Source organism: Acanthopagrus latus, chromosome 22 (assembly GCF_904848185.1).
Source record: "Acanthopagrus latus isolate v.2019 chromosome 22, fAcaLat1.1, whole genome shotgun sequence".
In the NCBI taxonomy this organism is placed as follows: domain Eukaryota; kingdom Metazoa; phylum Chordata; class Actinopteri; order Spariformes; family Sparidae; genus Acanthopagrus; species Acanthopagrus latus.
In genome coordinates this window covers 4,381,958-4,401,548 of record NC_051060.1, presented here as the reverse complement: position 1 = coordinate 4,401,548, position 19,591 = coordinate 4,381,958, and the positions used below count along the sequence as shown (strand labels likewise).

At 42.6% G+C, this 19,591-nt stretch overlaps 1 protein-coding gene and 1 long non-coding RNA gene across 2 annotated transcripts in view; one reads left to right on the top strand and one right to left on the bottom strand.

Moving 5' to 3' along the window:
- Nucleotides 1-19,591, bottom strand: part of cnih3 (cornichon family AMPA receptor auxiliary protein 3) — an 87,192-nt gene that overhangs the window by 58,989 nt on the left and 8,612 nt on the right. The window contains 1 exon segment of the mRNA XM_037087452.1: nt 11,221-11,289. Within this exon segment, the coding sequence (XP_036943347.1) occupies nt 11,221-11,289 (69 nt within the window).
- On the top strand, nt 5,410-7,181 carry LOC119013091. Its single transcript, XR_005072687.1, has 2 exons — nt 5,410-6,809; nt 6,928-7,181. It is a non-coding gene; the product is annotated as an uncharacterized LOC119013091 (long non-coding RNA).

Sequence of the window (19,591 nt, the reverse complement as noted above, 5' to 3'; positions counted from 1 at the left end):
AATGTTGCACATTCTTGTATACCTTATTATTATCATATGGACAAAGGTGCCGGTCATGGTGACAAACCCACAGATATCCATGCAACGTAACCGTTTTGATCTCTCTGCTCTCATGAGAGGCAGTTTTCCATGAAAGCATCAAACAGCCTGCCCTTTTTTCCATCACATATGTCGGCCCGGCTCTACTCGGTTTGACTTGGCACAGCGGCCCGGCGTGGCCAGGATCGTTGCGTTTCCACCACGACTGGACTACCTGCTCGAAGGTGCGTCTCAAACCAGTGATGCCCCTGTCCCGATCCCCCCGGTAATATCGAACAATCACTGCTTGTGAAATGGCTCCTCTAATTAGGTTACAAACATGTTTCATTTACTGAAACGTCTTCACAATAAAAGCCCCCCATTATTTAGTAATTCAAAAGCTTTTTTTTTTTTTTTAATGTAGCAGCATCACAGCGTTCAGCAGCAGTAACTAAAAATGACTCTTGAAACAGCAGAAAGTGAACGCAACTGAAGAGATTCAGTTAGAAGCTACAGAGGCACTGAGAGCTGAACACGCCGACTTCTAATCTCAGAGCAGTAACACTGGTGACGGAAAAGCAAATGCTGGTGGAAAAACGGCAAAAAGTCAGCAACTACTGGTAGTTGGTGAACATAGTGGAGCCATCTGCAGCTTGAGAGCCAGAGATACGTCTCATGGGGTGGAGACCGAGCCAGGACCAAAAACACAGCTTTCTAATGTTCCTCTGATGTGGCCAAATGTGTTAGAAAAACATTTCCCTATTTACCACACACAGCCTGCAGACACAAATGTATAAGTTGATAATTTGCTACAGCTGACTGAGAAGAAGAGGGCAGAAAGTGAATAATAACACTCTACAAACATGTTATTGTGGCCGCCGATTTGGGCTCGAAACACTGAAGGCCCTCATATCGTTTTCTAAAATATACATAGATGAAGGTGTAAACATACATATTTGATTACTATTTTTAAGAGGAGCAGACAGCTACAGAGGTTTCTCTTTGAAAATGTTTAATTTATGCTTGTGCTCTAAATAATGAAGGCAGAGGTTCCTGGGTTGGAGGCAGCACACAAGTCTGTGCCAACAGCACTGTAACAATGGAGAGAGACGGAGAGAGAGGAGGAAATATGTGAGAGGTAGTATGAAAATGAGGGTGACCACTGTATCAGTTTTGTATTATTTATTCATTTCTCGAGTCTGTGTGCATCTGTGTGTGTGTGTGTGTGTGTGTGTGTGTGTGTGTGTGTGTGTGTGTGTGCGTGCACGTGCGCTGAGGCTTGCCGACTAAAGTATCCCGACTTCTACTCTCATCTCCCCCGAAATGCCTCGTGGGATTCTACCTCATTTCACATGGAAGGAGGCGTGGGGGGAAAAAAAAAAATGCAAAAAAAATATATTGCGCTGCTTCAGCTTTTCATTATTTCAAATGTTTCCGAGATACAAGAAGAATGGCATTTCAGCTGAGGAAAGTTTGACTTTGAAGCGCGGCGTGCAGCGGCAGCATGACGGGCAGGAAAGAGGGAATTCGTGATTGGGAGGAGGAACGGCGGAACAGTGTGGACCGGGCGAGAATTTGTATTCACAGTGGCGGATTGCAGGGTCCTGCTGTGTGTACAGGAAGTCTTTCGAGTTCTTGAAAATGCTGAATTTTCACCCTCTGCCTGCCCTCCATGTGACCCCACCCGCTGCACACGCACGCTGTAAACCCACATCTATATATGCATATATATATGCAAATGCCACAACAGCCATGAACGCCCCAGTCTGATGACCAATTATCTCCGCCGCTAATGTCTATTTCTGGCAGAGGCTGCACACCTCATCAAGGACCGGAGCGATCCGCTCCTGCACGGCACCATCTCCCCTCTCCCTTCATCCCCTGCCGGGTTTGAGCGAGGACAAGCAAATATATTCCACTCAAACTTGCATTCCGTGTGTGTGTGTGTGTGTGTGTGTGTGTTTTCGACGGCGTACGTGTGCGCACACACCTGCAACTGTCTACTCATTAGCAAGCAATTAGGCTGATGCCTCTTTGAAATGTTACTCAGTGCGAATTGGCTTGACAAGCGAGGGCGGAAGTATAAACAAGAGTCGGAGGAAGGGAGGGAGGGGAGGTGGAGGATGGAGGGTGGGCGGGGGTTGGTCGACCTGTATTTAACCAGGCAGACCAATTAACAGCAAATTCTCATTTACGGGAAGTGGAATCGTGTAAGCGTGATTGGACGACGAAACCCCCGTAACCATGAAGTGGAGGAGGGTGGCCATGATGTTAATGTTCCACCGGCGCGAAGTGTGTTTGAAAGCTGTGAAATAAAACTCCCAGCCTTTGACTCAAGTAAAGCTTGAACTTAAGCGGGGGAGACAGGCGTGGCGCGGCGAGGGAGATGGAGTGATACGGGCGGGTGACGGGTGGAGGGGAGCGTTTAGACGGCGTGAGGACGCTGCAGAAGAAGCTGTCATCACTCGCGCTTTGTGTCCTGCGTGGTATGATAACGAAAGGGCCCCCGAGAATTTACATTCATAGACCATTTGAGCCAGACTCGCTCTCCTTCTTCTCCTTCCTTCCTCAGTTATCAGTCTAATTCCAGATTCCGATGATAGTATCAGTGCTCCTGGCTACAGCTGTATCCTTTCATTATAAGACAGTGTGCAATATGTCCTGTAATTAATGCCCCTCTTCCACTGTTCCACTTAAACCTGCTAAGATCGGGCTTTTGTGTGCAATGGGAATGCGTAAACTCTCGCATTTAAACCCGGGGTCAGCTGGCTCTACAGAAGACCCGGGGTTCTGTCAACTCAACCCGCTAATTTTGGCGGAAAAGCGGCGTAAGTGTGCATCCACCCACGAGCACGGTAACATGCGGGGGGGGGGGGGCCAAATAAAACTGAAGCATATTCCGATCACAGGGCGTTTGTGTTTGTGTGTGTCGGCATGTGAGGGAGTAAAATGTGTGAAATCAGGAGATGGACAGCAGGTGCTTTATAGTGTGTGGAACGTATAGTATTACTGTGTGTGTGCGCGTGTGTTTTTTCACAGTTTGTTTGCACCTCTTCTCCGGAGGAAAAAACGCAAATTAACACGTCTTCGTGGAATAGGCAGCGCTGGAGCCTTGTTGCAGTGACGGCTGTCGGAGCTCACCTGGTGCACTAGGCTACAAGTAGTATTTTTTTTAAAGAACTGGTCTGTGATGCCAGAGACGGCGGTTGTATAAGACATACGGTATCAGGACCCCCCCACACCCCCAAAAAAGCCAATCGTCTACTTTCATTACAGCCGAACAGAGAGAGACGGATCAGTAAATCGCGTGGGTGTGGGTGCAGACAGACTTCTAATAAGCACGGAAGAGGAGGATATCGAGCTAATGCACAGGGTTACCAAGAAAGGTGAGGTTATCTAAACATTAGACATTGAATTCTTGATTTAATTGTTGTGGTGGGGGTGAGCTCAGCATCACTTCGTGGCCCTCTGGATTGAGCTGTAAAAGAAGCTGGTGCGGTAAAAAGCTGAACATGCGTAGTGTAACTTTGCTGCAAAGCCATTTTTACAAAACAAAAGTTCTGGTAATTCTATACATACACTTGTCATGGACCTGTGACTGTTCAATTAGATAGGGTCTGGTCTCTTTAGCCTAGAATAACTGTCCAAAAGCATTGTCAAGACGGCGGATCAGTGGAAAGACTTGCCTTGCTTATACTGCCCAGGAACATACTTAGTCATTACAGGGTCAGAGCTTTTATTGTTGTTTTTCTGCACTGTGCAGTATTTTGTCCTCAGGATAGTACAATACTACATACAAGCTTACTGTCAGGCTTGCTAGCTTGGGTACGATAATGGGACATTAACATTCCCATAGTTTATTGAAAACAAGTAACCATCAACTACTGTTGCTTAACTGTCTTGAAAACAGTTGTTATCCTCAAATTCCATTCATAGTGCAACTCAGGAGGTTAAATAAAAGTGGACATGTGATGCAACTAACTAACTTGCCATTCAGACTTCTTCTTAAAGGGCCTTACTCTTCTAACTTTGATACTGTAGGTACTCTCAAACATCACTTTCTGATGCACCCCTCTATTGCACTAGTATAAAAAGGAACAGTCCAAGTTGGGGGGTTTAGATGGGTCATACAGTGCATTTCCCCTCCAGAGACTGGGGTTCACATCCCATTAGTGAACAAAAGTCACTTTCAAAAGCAATTTTTTAAAAAGTCTGTTATTGTGCATAAATGACACGTATCATTTATATAGTGCATGCTCTAAGCTATGTTATTTATCCAATTTATGTGACTGATTGTAGTCATTTTAACTCAAAGCATGATCTTTTCCTGAACTAAGCAAGTAGTTTGGTGCCTGAAATTGTCTATAATGTAATTTACAGTCCAAAACTGATAACATGTCGTAATATCTGAATTGTTTGTCAGCAAGCTTTATTTCGAAAGTCTAACCGGATGTAGCCTATAACATAATATTGACCTTGGAAGCCTTCACATCCAAAACTTACTCCAGAGGGGCTGGAAGAGCGTCATAGTTTGAAGGCTAAGGCCACTGAACATGCTGCCTACTTGACAAGGGTAGAATAATATGAGTACTAAGTACTGAACACTGGTATGTTATTACCTTTCTGTGTTTCCACTGTGATATAGCCTGGCATGTGTTGGTCTGTTGCCGGGACAGAAAAACAATCCTTAAAGAGACTGCTGGGACAAAGATACCCACTCTAACTGACAGAGCTGTTGCCTCGTATTAGCTTCAGACAAACTTTAGAAAGCACTTCTGCAGCAAACGAGGACTGCAGATTTTATCTCCCCCCCATCTTCTTTACAATATGCTACAAAAGGAACACTGTTTTACAATAGATATGAACAGCTCTGAGCCTGTCTTATCTACTTCTGTTGCATACATATTTAAACTACAAAGATACAGGCACTTCGCATTTGGCCCGTGCATTACCAGTAAAGAGAAAACAACAGTAACAACTATGAAGCCTTAGAGTGCAAAATTTTACTGAACATATCTTTCAAGTAAAGTTCATATGTAGATGAATATGTTTATAGGTGAAATAAATCAGTTAAATATCTGAAATAATACAAATACTGAGAGATAAAGTTGAAGTAAAGTCAAGTCATTTAAAAAATATTGAAGAAGAGAAGAAGAGAGAGACTGAGAGAAGCATTTAAAATTGAAGTTTTGAGAGTTGGAATATCAGCTTGAATGAAAGTCAAAATGCATATCAAAGTCTATTAATGACATGAAAAGGTGAAATAGTAAAACAAATAAGACAAGTTTAATCTACTTAAGTTACAGATGTTTCTCCTTTTCAGAAGACGCCATTGCTGCGGTATAAAAGGTGCTGCAGCACAGCAGAAAAGGAGGGGGGGCTTTTATGTTATTCAGCCGATTTTGTGTTACAATTACATAAGTACGTCAATTAACGTGACGTACGCCAACGCGGAGGATGTAGGCAGTACTACTGCCATGCTCGAGCACTTGAAGCGAAAGCATCCCGGTGCTCTTTCTCAAGACAGCAGCAGGGGCAAGACGGCACTGTTAGGTGTGGTAGTGTCACTCCGTGGTCCGTGTGTGCGACTTGTTTGGGACCCCCGCTGATCAGCTTGTTCAAAGACAAATCTATGCTGTTGTGCTACTTGCATGCTGGTCTCACTGGTTCTCTGGTAAAGTTATATCACAAGTTGATCCGGGTGTGCCGCACTCTGCCGCGGCTAATTAAAAGTGATATCCACACTGCCTTCGAGCTGGGTGTAAATAGATACGTCAGACTGTGTGTTCCACTTAAAAGGCCTATGCACATACTAACAGTAGCTTGACATGACACATCTTTAATTTATTTAACAAAGGTCACAGAAGAGCTGTTTAAGTTAAATATCAGCAGAGGCAGTCTACGGTTATAAACTGCAGCCCCCCCTCCTTTTACCACCACAGCGTCACTGCAGTAGCGCAGCAGTGAACATGTAATATAAAAGAACAAACATCTGTATCAAGTCGTATACAACAATGTAATTAAACCGGTGATTTAATTCCACAGAGTAAAATGATTTCCAACAAGCAGGCAATCACACACCAATGTAGTACACACTGAAACGCATCCATTAAACAAATTAACTATCATACTATCAAAAGGGCTTTCGGAACATCAACAACCAGAGCATCAGCTCCTCCAGCAACAGCAGCCCCTACTTTACTTCAAATCAGCTCCATTTTTGAGAACAAGAACAACCCTCTGTGCTCTGTGACATTATCCACTATACTGCATTGTCACACCAATGTGCGCGTGCATGGAAAGAGAGAAAGAAAGAAAGTTAAGAAAGTTTTACATAGTTTAATGCAAATTTGACAGAAAGAATGGCGAGATTGCATCTGTGTGTGTGTGTGTGAGAGAGAGAGAGAGAGGGAGTGTGAAGGGTCCGCACAATGTGAGGTTCCTCCCCGAGGGAGCGAGCTGTCAGACACTGCTAATTAGACTGCCTGGTTTCAAGAAAGAGCGATGGCGACAGAAAGAAGGGAGGGAAGGAAAGCTGGGTGGGAGAGACAGGTCATATAGATCATTTCTGGTGGTGTATGACATGAGAGTGGGAAGAAGAAATGTGGCTGGTTACTGTATTCAGGCTGAAGCCATCAACCTGCTGGGTTAGAAAGGCAGGGAGGAGATGGAAAAACTGAGGCTGAGACTTTCGCATTTTATCCAGAACAAGATATCACTTGAGTGAAACGATGTGATTGAAATTCGAACTGCCGGCACAAAGTGGAATGTAATAAAGGCCAAAGTTACAGGTAGGTGCCTTATGTTGTACAATCCAACTGTAATGACACAGACCCAGAACTAAATGTTCCGTGTGGTTTGATGTATACGTATGTTCTTGTTCAAGTGAATCTTTCTGCATCCTTGCAGATTCAGTGGTTCTTCATCCTATCCAACCTCACCAGCATGCTCTCAGAACCAAAAGATCCGGAGGATGCCATATCCACTGCCCTCCACTCAGTCTTCACACCCCTTGAAAATAACAAGGGTACAACTGCTGTTTGTTGACCTCAGCATTCAGTCTTCTTTTTTTCTGTGATGTAGCTACTAAGGTCTAGCTTAAGGTCTCAGACTCAATTTTGTTTTGTTGTTTTATGATGAATAAAGTGTATACCGTGTATGTCCGATGTGTATCGCTATGTCTTGCGCAGTCACGTAAGTCCTCACTGAGAAATCATCAGACATGCAAGCAAACAATTTCTGTCCGAGGAGTTAACATGTGAGTTAGCACAAACTATTCAGATTCAGATTCAGATTCAGAATACTTTATTAATCCCTGGGGGGAATTGTTTTACACTATGTTGGTTTATACTATGCATAAATATATAGTATGTAATTTCTGGAGTTTGGGGTATCCCGATCAAAACAGCGTTGGTTCATGGGTGTCATTGTCTTAGTTGTTAAAGAAGCACAAGTGCTGATGAAAATCTATTGATGTGACTGTTTCAAAGTATAAAATAATAAACAAATATTCTGAAACATATTTCCATCACTGCCCATATAAAAAATAAGCTACTTCGGATCCACGGTTATTAGTTTTCCTGAATTCACAATCTCTCCGAGGTTCTCAGGGCTTGTGGGAACCGAGACATTAACTTGAACCCGTCATAAAAGCGCAGCTACAACTTTGAGAATGAATGTATTCGATGGAGAAACCATTCATTTTTTTTGGTGGGGGGGGGCGCTACATTTTCATCTGCAAGCGGGCAGCAGCGAAGCTTTTCATAAAAGAAGCGGGAGGCAAAAGGGGAGGGATGAGTTTAAGAAACATAGAGGAGTGGGAGAAGAAAGGAAAAGGAAGAGAAAATTAGATGGAACCTTTTGTACCCATTCCCCTGCTGGTGTCTTTGATATGTTCTGCATTGCATAATGATATGCAAATATGACAAAATATGAAAGTGGCTCTGAGCAGGGAAATCTGGTCTAATGCACTGTTTTCAGCGTGTTGAAAATGCCTTTCAACCGGAAAAAAAAACTCTTTTCATTTGCCTCTGAAGAAATCCTCATTCAGCCATCCCTTTCTGTCTGCCTCCATCTCTATCCAGCTCTCCTCATTCACCCAGTGTGCACTTTTTTTTTTGCCTCAATCCGTCTCCTTCTCCAACTTTTTCTTCTGCTCATCCCCAAGGATGTATGGAAGTCAATACTCCAGAGAAGCTATACGGTCCAGAGCTCTTAAGTCAAAGTCACCTCCAAACGAACAGCTCGTGCTGTACTATACCACCATGCATTATTAAGAGCCAACTGTGTTAGTAAAAGCCCAAAAGACTCAAGGGAAAAGGATTTAGAGGGCTGGAATCAGTCCTAAAACAACTTCACCGGGGGCAGCTTCCCCACGCTGGCCAGCGCTAATGTACATTTTTTTTTCTCCACAATTACTCCTGATTGCTGCTGTGGCGAATTATGAGGAGCGACCAAGTAGAATATATGTGTCAGATTTTTCACTGTGAGCACTTTTGAGAGAGAAAAGGAGATGAGATTGGGGTGAGGGGGCTTAAAACAACTTAGTTGTCAAATTACCTTTTTTCGCCTTATGTAACACACACAGACCAGCATGCATTCATATGTAAAAACACATTAATGCAGAGCTGCTGGAACACCTATTATTTATTCACGGCATGTCCAGCTTGTTTACCAGGCAGCCTGGGAGAGTTGAGGATAAATGGATAATCCTGTGTATTAACCCGTGAATTGACTATTGTCGAAGCATAATATTCTGTAAGCTGAAGTAAATAAATGTTCCTCTTTAAAAAAGCAAACTGGTTACATGGACTCACTACCAGCCTAAATCCCTGCATTAGCCTGGAACAGACTCTAAATAATATCAGGGATAAAGCAAAGTCAACACTTACTGTGGGTGTGAGGAACACTGAGTCTGCCGGCACCTCGAGGTGACACTGAAGGTCCCCTCACACTGTGTGATTTGAGTTCTTCCCACATTTCAGTGCACAATCATAAGACAAATCCACATTTTCTACAGTGCTTGTCTAAGCTGCTCATATTTAGATCTTTTTCTAAAACTTGCACTGGAAAACTTTTTTTTTTTTTTTTTCTCTTTAACCCCAACCAAAGTAAATACTGACTGCACAGTGTAAAGCCTGAAACACACAAGGCCAACCGTTGGCCGTCTGAAAAGTTTGGGGAGATTCAGACGAGTTTGGGAACAAATCAGCGCGGTGAGTGGGAGGGGCAGAATACTGTGTGCACTTTGTTTGTAATGAAGGCACAATTGTGGGAAATCTAGACTGCAAAAAACAAAACAAAAAAACACCCCACTGATGGCAAAGGAGTTGAAGAGGAGAGTGATAGAAACAGGAACAAACAGACGGGCGTTCACATGATGTTTCCCTCATGTGTTTCCTCTAACTACCGATACATGAGTTGGTAAAAAAACAGCATTGTGTCTAATAGATTATTCAGTAAGAATACCTGCCTACAACCTGGTGTTGTCCTCTGCCTTTTCATAGCACTGATATCAGGGTTTCTAGGTCAAAATGGGATTCTTATGGTTGTTGTTTGCTTTAGACAGTAGTCATGCTGCTAGTAATAGTCATGCTAATGTTGTCTTTGTAACAGTGGTGCCAACAGCAAAACCAATAAACGCTCAGGGGGAAGTTATTCAAGTGCAATACAGCAATGTTGCACATAAAAGTTCTGTATCCAGCTGCTTGAGCAAAAGTGATATATAAGCAGTAAAATGTACTTCAAGGATGAAAAGAAAATGTGTGTGGATGGTTGAAAAAATGATAATGTACCATCATGTTACACAATTGATAACGTGCACCAATGTAAACAAGTAGCATTGTACAATTGTAGCTAGTTGAGGTGGAGCTAATTTTACTACTTTAATCCTGTGGGAAACGCTACAATGCATACTGTGTGTGGATGCTTTGGTTGTTTTTCTAATAGTTGACTTTCTGTGAATTATGAGATTCTTTAACACCTTGAGGCCTCTAAAAATTATTCAACTGAAAATCATGTTATGGGTTAAGAAGGGTGTAACTACAGTTCATAGACATCATGACAAAATCTGCAACCTGATTATCTGATTGTGTCTTTCAATTTGGCTTACAAGAAACAAACAAGAAATCTTTAACAATGTATATTCTTTAGAAGCTTATCATATATCTTTCATGTACAGTATGGCACAGTAAAAAGTACATTTCCCTTTTAAATGATGTGAAGTATAAAGAGTGATATCTAATGTACCCAGATACCTAATGACAAATTATTGTTCATATACATTGTAGAGAGTTTTCTCTTTCACGTTTCACATATATTCTCGTAAATTAAACACTGCAAATGAGGAAGTCCTGTTTTTTTTCTATTTATATCATACAGCCACAATCTGGAATACTTCAGAAATGTATATCCTAGTGTCTTTTTCCATCATATATGACCCATTTCCCACAGTACAGAACTGAAAAATGCTGAGTGTATGGGAGCTCTTTATGCGGGACATCTTAGGTTTCCCTTGGCAAGATTACCAACTGAATTGTGGCATCAAGTGAGGATTCATGCTATAGTGAGTGGTCAATAATTTGTGCAGATAGTTAGTCAAATAGTTGGTATTTTGTCCCCAACTGAGTCTAGTGTATTTGGTAATCTTAGCTTTTATCCATGATGGTTTAGATGGTTCAGTCTCAGTGGAAGGTTACAAATGACTTGCATCAGGGCTGGCGTCTTCAGGAACAAACCAACTGTAGATTCCATGTTTATCCTTGGTTGTAGCTTGTCGCTTGCATTTTATTTTTATTTGGGATTCAAGGGTCTGTGCGTAAAAGATAAATCATTCATACTTGATGTTTTGGCCTGAAGCCCCATAATAGGGGCGCTTTCGAGCCAGGAAGTGAGGAGAGGAGGGCGGACAAAACTGGTACGCTGGCAGCTGCTTGATTTAAAATTAATGGCGAAAGAGAGCGGAGGGAAAGTGGAGGAATGTGGACAGGGAGAGACGGAGATCCAGAGAGCGAAAGATGAGACAGAATCTCCCGCTGTGGTGGGCTGGGCTGTGCCGTGTGTTGCCCCTCAGCAAAGACATTTAAATTGTTTTTTCCCATATGAGCAGAGAATTGCCATCCACACATTAACAATAAGAAACCAAAGGAATCTCCAGAGAAAATGTCTGCTATGAATGAAAATGAGAAGGGAGAGCAAGCCTACCGCATGGAGGGGATTGCCCTGATCGATCGGCACCTTGAAATCAGCCTGGAGCTCATCAAATGCCGTTATCTGTGAGGGAGAAGGGAAGAAGGCAACGTACTATTAAAGCACATCATATAAAGCAACAACCTTACTGCTTTTGTGGATTGCATCTCCACGTGTATGTTAAATGAAAAACAAACAAACACAAAATGCAAAAAAAATAAATTGCAATTTCAATTAAAACAACGAGCTTTCTTCATTTATCTTTTGTTGATTCTGGCGCCCAAGAGCAGTCTGAGCACCAGCTGTTTGCAGAATGCATGACCATAAGACAATGTATCACATTGTGACTATGTAAGATTAAGAACTGTGATACGACCATGGTGAAACAAACAAACTAAATAATGTTTCAGTGCCCAGTGCGAAACAGATTTGCTTGCTTGATAACAAGTATTTGATTACTGTCCATAGACTGGCCATTGAATTGCATTGTGGAGATATGTGATATCAGCAAACTTGTTAATGTCTGTTGTTATTATCAGCAATAACTGTATTATGGAAAGATGCAGCATATAGTTAAGCATTTCTAAACCAATTTATCTGACGTTTCTGCTGCCCTTATTTCACCCACTTTGTCCCTTTACTGGCAACTTTGATATCTACACAATAGAAACGTCTTATGCTAACTACTAGCTAGTTGAGTTTGGCTGAACTCAAGCTAGAATCTTTGTCTTTAATCAGTGGCCCAAATGGAAAATTAGACTCCTTAGCAAGTGTCAGTCAATGTACTGTGCGCCATCTGATTGCCCTTATGAACAAACCACCCATGATGTAAGTTAATGTGTTACATAGTAGCAAGTTATTGTAAACAAACATTTTGATTTAGCTGACACATCCAAAAACAACGGAACTCCATAATCCATACTGTTAGTATAGGTAGGCTGCTTCATAACAATGAAAATGGGCTCAGTTCATCTCAAGGCAAAATCACATATGCCTGCCACCAGCTGTAAATACTCAAACCCACAACATTTGTATTACTCCACAACTGATAATGGCTCTCATCAAAATGCATTACTAATTTCACCTTGAGCAGTATTTCTAAGAAATACTGTGCCAAGCTATTTTTTCTCTCCTCCCACTGGAACCAGACATGTTGTTTTATTTCCTCACTGACTCAGAGCAACAATTAGTGGATTACTGAGTGTCAGAATCAGAATCCTGGTTGGATATTATGTCGTTTCTCAGGACTAAATCTAAAGTGAAGGTTAGTTTATTGGACATGATGTGTAATAATGTATCGGCACCATGACACACTGCCGCTTGACAAACCTATTCTTGCAACATCTAAAATTATCCTCACTAATACTTAATGTAAAACACTTGCAGTATACACTTTTCAGCTTATGTAAAATGCAAACAGCCACAACAGGAAGAAGGCTAATATCAGTGTGCTAATAAATACATAAATGTGGTAAATAATAAATTAATGAACAACAGTGAATACAACTTTATGTTAACTGACACTGATACTTTTGACGCAGATAAAAGAAACTGGTAACAAATGAATCAATGACTGAGGAAAATGATGTATTAACTAATTCTTACCCATCTTCTTATCATTTTCCCTGCTCTGACTTTGACTCTGTTTAAAAGATAAATGTACACAGTTCACATACAGCGCTCTGTATCAGACGAATGCACTGTTTTTTCCAACGTTTTTTATGTTATACCACATGAAGTGAGAAAAATATGAAATGACCACATGCTTTAGCATGTAGGATCTAAGTCTGAAAGAAACACGGGTATCACATGCAACTGTTTACAAGAGATCTGAATCTGTTTTTAATTCCTCCCGTGTGATGTCTTTTTTCCTTTACTGCTTTCATTTTCTTATTGTCATCTAGTTATTGTCCCCTATTCCTTTTACATCTCATAATCTTTTTATCTGTTCTTAACTTCTTGATGTGATGTCATCTTCTAATCGTCCTTCACTGTTTTTTTCTTCATATTTTCTTAGTTATCTATTTTCTTTTCTTTTTTTTAAATTCATTTACATTTTCGGAGAGAACCAGTGTTCTTTGGGCAAATTACTACTCACAGTATGGAAGTCGGGAAGCACTGCGAGAGAAGCTATATGCAACAGCAACAGCTTTATCCTTTAACATCATGATCATACATTCCAATCATCTTTATCACTTGTTTTCTCCAAATAATTCCCCCGAGACGTGACGTCTCAATCTTCTTCACAAGGAAAAACAGCCCTTGACATGAGCCTTTTATGTAGCTGGAGCTTTCTCTATGTCGTTCTCCCAAGGAGGCATCATCTACCCACCTCCTCCATTTCAGAGTCTGCTCTTCATCCTCGCCATCATTAACACGATTTGCTCCAGTTAAAATGCTCGATCAAATCTGCCCAGAGGCACGACATTTGCATGTGAGAGGCTGAGAAATCAGAGCCCCGTTGGAGGGTGCCATTTGCTCACCCGCTCACCCGCTGCTGCACCGTGGGGCACCTCTTAGTAATAACGCCAAGCGATGATGAACAGCGGAGGAACTACGCAACAGTTCCACTGGTGTTGCATGTTTTGCATTTGAGGCAATCGCACTACAAAGGCAGATGTCATTGCTTGACTAGTCGGGCCTCAGGAGGGCAGTGTGTGTGTGTGTGTGTGTGTGTGTGTGTGTGTGTGTGTGTGTATGTATGAGAGAGCAAAAGAGACATTGCGCGAAGAGATATGAGTGTGTCAGTCAGTGTATCTGCATATTAGCTACACTGCGTGTCTCCAGGGTGTGTGCACCGTGGGGGAACTCGGGAGATGTGAAAGCAGCGTGAGAATATCTGTCCGCGTATGTGCTAAAAATTGGATTGCTGTTTGCGTGCCGCGGAAATGTTATCCACACATTTTTGATTGATATGAGAAAGAAACAGGCGAAGCGGTGGCATGTGAGTTTTTTGAACATGCGAACGTGTGTGTTCGCCCAGTGTGCGGAATTAGCATCAGAGAGACGGCAGAGGTTCGCACCAATCCGGGGTTATTTCCCTGGGCTCGCCCCCGCACTGACAGGCAGCTCTTTACATGTTATTTCCCAATGGATCCCAACAGTGATCCTGGCTCATTGCCTCGCTCTGTTACAGTGTGTTGGCCTCCCCCGGGCTGTTCCTCATGGGCGATGGGAACACACACACACACACACACACACACACACACACACACTTTCTTAGTCTTCCTGGGTGCATAAATCCAAGCGTACAGTGAAGCCTTGTACGTTCTCGTGCACAGAAACACAATCTTCCATGGAGACATGGATAAAAGTGGAATGGAAAATACCTCGCCTATACATCCTTATGTGCACCACATGAGAGGATCATTATAGACTGGATGTTCTGAGTTGATGTCAAGCTTAAATGATCATTCGATTCAGTTCAATGGCTCTTAGTTTGCTCTTTCTGTCCGTCACTTCTCTCACTTACAAAGGCATAATATTCAAAGTAATAGCTGAGATGCGTAAACATCAGTATGTCAGTAAGTGAAGTTAAGCACATGACGTTTGATAAAGAATGGAACAAAGAGTGGTTAGATTAATAAAAATAGACTACCACCTCGTTCATCCATCCCAGCCCAGTCGCCAAGAATGAAATGTTGGCAGTAAACGTTTCTGTAAACCACATGGGGACTCCGCTGGACAATTTTGATAGGACCACAGAAAAATTTCCACAAGTGTTTTGAAAATTATTGTTGCATCGACACAACATGAAATTGTCAAGTTGCAAGTCTAATGGTAATGTCAATGGTTTGCAGAAGTGTAGATGTGATTTTGTGATTTGCTTGATACATCCATCAAGGACCTTTTTTTCTTGTGTCCTACGGCTCTTCCTGGAGCGCCCTGAGGCATTCACGGGCCAGAGGTGATACTTAAAGCCTCCAGCATGTTCTGGTTCTGGTCCAGCATGTTCTGTTACCATTCTGGTACTCATTACTTTGACTCCAAGATCCTTCTGATGTCACCCTGGTGAGGTAAATCATTTCACCAGCTTGTATGCATGATCAAAGATGCTATCCTTGAATCAGGGTAACAGGAGCCCTCTTCTGGAGCCAGGCCTGGGAAGGAGGCTGTGGCGAATTGTCTCAGGAGAGGGGTCGAGCAAGAGTGACATTAAGAACCTTTATGGAGTGGCAAGTCTACCTGGCTCTGACTGGGGAAACCAGGACCCCTTCCTGTGGCCAGCTTGGAAGGCAACTCAGGTAGACCCTTAGGTTTTAAGCTGCACAGACAACTGATCACATACACAGTTAGATTAGAATTTCTTTTTAAAAATATTATTATTCCACATACATTTGCTTAATGTGTAGGTTTGTTTACATCCCGTTCAAGTCATCTGACCAATGTTCCATCTTGTTCCGTCAAACCTTGCACTAGCGATGACACCACATTCCCAGAAACTAGCAACATCCCAACAGGGATGATGGCTTAAACTACAAAAGCACAAGCCACATCGCGACAACTTGGATTATCATTTAAGGGGAAATCCACCCGAAAAACAGAATTCCTCTCCCCTTGATCTTAGGCTTCCCGGTCAGTCGTGATCAGAGGGAATATTTGCCCCCCGAGCTGCAAACCGGAGGACCAAAACGCGAGTTGGTGACACGCTCAGAGAGTGATGCCTGCTGAAGGGCTGCTGGCACGGGGTCCACGGGTTGTTTTTTATATAACTGCAGTTCTATTTGGTTCTGTGTGTGGAAGTTCACTCTAACAGACTGCTTTGAAGTCAAGGCTGGCTGGCAGTAACAGCAAACACTCTGGCACCCTCTGCTTCTCTCTTGGCACACCCAGCTCGGCATGAACAGCGTGTTTCAATGCAGACTTTGGCTGCGAGTGAATTGACACCTTGCGGTGTGTGTCGGCAAAGGGAAAAGAAGAGAACAGAGAGATGGATGCCGCCTGATTTGTATGTGTGGACGTAAATATTCATTGTCTTTCAGTTGATTACAGCCTTGACCAAACCAGAAACACTCTTTTCCCTGCACGGAGGCTTCGGGGCATTCGCACGGAAATAACAAGATTAAAAAAAACACAACAGCAATCAGACGAACCTCCACTCTGATGTGAAAAGACTACAAGGTCCACTTTAATTATTCAAAGTCCCACCTCAATTATTCATTGGGATTCTAAACCCACTCGATATGGGTTAATTTTCTGCACAACTATTCCTCACCAACCTCTGATGCGCAATTTAGAACCCAATGAAGCCAAACACTAAGTTTAATATGCATCTGCCAATTGACATCTGAACAGCGCAAGATTTAATTCATGCAATCAGTCTGTTCCTATGCATTAACCAGCAGGCATGATGAAAAGTTTACAACACATGCTGCCCAATTTCCCCACGAGGAGCCGCGCATTCTCTTCTCTGCTCAGGCGGAGAGTTAAAAAATGCAGGGCCGAGCTAACCAAGAATGGGAAGACGTCTGGAGTAAGTCAGCCTGCATCGGTCTTAAGTGGTCATGATTCTTTTTTTTTTTTTTTTTTTTGTTAGTAACAGCAGGTTAAATGATACATTGTTAGAGAAGCATAAAAGCAACCAAAATGGCTGACGGTGTCCGGCACAGTTTGGATGCCATACAGACGAAACCCACATGCAAGGGGTCTTCGACAGGGAGGGATCTCCTGCTTCACGTGTTGGTGATGTTTCTGAAAAATGCACATAACGTATCTGCACATTATAAGATTTGTTTTACCCTGTAAAGAACTTTTAAAAAAAAATATCCCCTCTCCTTCATGCCTCCCAGAGGTCATCGGCTGTCCGTGTGCTGGGAGCTGGCTTGTGTTTTAATCGCTGACATGCTCTCGTCAGTGTCGGCCTGTATCTGCGCTGAGCACCTTGGCAGGGGTAGAGAGCTGGAGAAAGCCAGTTTCTCTGATGCTAATAAACACTTCTGGCAGAGTTAACCCTTCTCTGTGCTGTGACAAGATCAAATGAAATAAATCTCTTCCTGCCTGAAAATGTCTAAATCAGCATTCTGTAAGCGTGATTCAGCTGTCAGGACTTTCTGCAGGGGCCCCCAAGCCAAATGATAAGCACATGTGCAGCGGTGGTTATTGGAAAAAAATTTGCATATTTGCACACATGCATGTGTTTAACAGATGCATGTGAACAGGATAGTGACTACACCTTCTGATTGGTCCAAGAAAAGGTGCTGCTGTGACATGACTGCGGGACAATACTTCCGTGTGTCCCGAAATCAATGGCAGGGGTTTCATTACCATGGAAACATTGATTCCACCAGCGCTTGTTTCTTAGTGAAACAATGTTGTGAAGTTTCATTTCTGTTTCATGCCCACAAACTGAAGATCACCAAAGGCCAACGTAGAATCACTGCAGTTAGTGAATCTCTCACAAAAAATAATCTTCTGGATTTGTGTACATGGAGACTAAAGTGGAAAAGACATTTTCACCTTGTGAAACAGTCAATCGATGTGGTCTGTAAAATTCACTCAGGTTAGGGCTACAATATAGGAAACAAGCAGTGTTTTGCTTGTCTGCAATATATTTTGCAAGAACACAGTGTTTTCACCAGATGTCTTGTATCTAGCTCTAGACTGATTGGGCTGATTGAAGTATCCCTCAAGGAGAAACATGGGTTACTGACCAAACCCTTTCTGATAACGATCTCTGTTGGAATACAGACCTAGTTAACATTTATTCTGAAAAAAAAAAAAAAAAAAAAGATCAGCAGCTGTAAATTGGGCTCATTATATCAGTCAGACGTCTCTTATACATGAGTCATGGAAGATGAGAACTGCGAATTTTGGTCTTGTATCAGGCAGTGAAACAGCGCCAGGATGTGTTTAAAGTTCATTTTCCTATTAACTTGACATTGTGCACATCCTGCCATGGGATCACTGAGCATGGGCACGATAAGTAACACAGCTCTAATTCCGGTTAGGAAGGTGAGGAAAAGATGGAGTGATAGATCATATGTTAAAAACTTGCTCTGATTTTCACCAAAAATTACTATCATACCCTCAATCTTAAATTTCCTCACTCATACTATGAGCTACCATGCTAATGGGTTCGGTAAGCATAACATTATTGCTGTGTACAATTTTTAATGTCTTCATTTCTTGAAGAAATGGGGGGTACGGGCAAAACATGTCAGTGAATTGTGATTGGAACACTGGCTGCAGTCCAGATGATACAGGACTTGGCTGGTGTCAGAAGCACTTCTTTAAATTTGCAAATGAACAGAACGTAACGTTTCACAATACTGATGGAACTCATCTGGGTGAGTGGAGTTCTATGGAGCTCAACGTCTGATCTGACATCTGTTCACTCACACCGTCCTGCTTAACATCAATGTCCCTACCACCACACTGTCAGCTCTGGCTGTTACCCACAACTGTGCTCGGGAGGCAGCAGCGGAACTTCCGAGGCTCTTTACGTGGATGAAAAAATCGATGCTAATCCGGTTGACTCTAAATCCATGAATCCTCAGTGGCTGTACCTTGTCAATTGTAATCACTTAGCCCAGGAAATTTTCACAAACTGAACAAACCCGCAAAGAAAAAGCTGGCATACACATTTGTCTGATCTCGCAGTAGAATGGGGGTGGTTAGTGGGAAGGGACGGGGCTTTGGAAACCTGTCAAAAATGTTTTTTAAAAACCCAGCAGTCTCTTGCGACATCATCCGAAACAAAGATCATGAAAGTGAAGAAAAACTGCTCGCTGTTCAGACAAAACACCCCCAATTGTCTGTCATTAGCTAAATGTGAGGAGCCTGCGAGGTGGCAGGCGATAAACTAAGAACCAAATAACTGCAGAGGAAGAGAACGGAGGATAAGGATCGCCCCTACAATCCCTCAGTGTATGCACTGTGCGGGGGAGAACAATGGAAACGGTGGAGTCAGAATGATGGATGAGGAGCCAGCGGGGGTTAATGAACACGGATCGATGCTGAGCCAACCCAGATATATACTGAACGCCACCTCCATTATAGCCTCCGGCACCTGGTGCCAGAAAGCCCTGTTGACTGTTTGCTTCATTGAGATTACAATCAATTGAATCACCTTTGCATTTCTTGCCTCTGATGTCTTACTAGGGGCACCTTGAGCACGAGCACGCGTCCTGGTTTTGTAGAGATCAGGGGAGCGTGGCGGGGAAATCCCTTTGGGCTCTGCACGCTAAATGCGAGATAGAACCCAGGGGACCTGAATTCACTTCCTTCTGTTTGGATCTTTTTGCAGATGTGTATTTAAATTTACACACACACACACACACACACACACAGACACATATGTTATGGTTGCTGTACTCATTAAGATCTACATGTGTGACCACTAAAAAGTGGTCAGACATGGCAAGAAACACAAGAGTTAAGACCAACA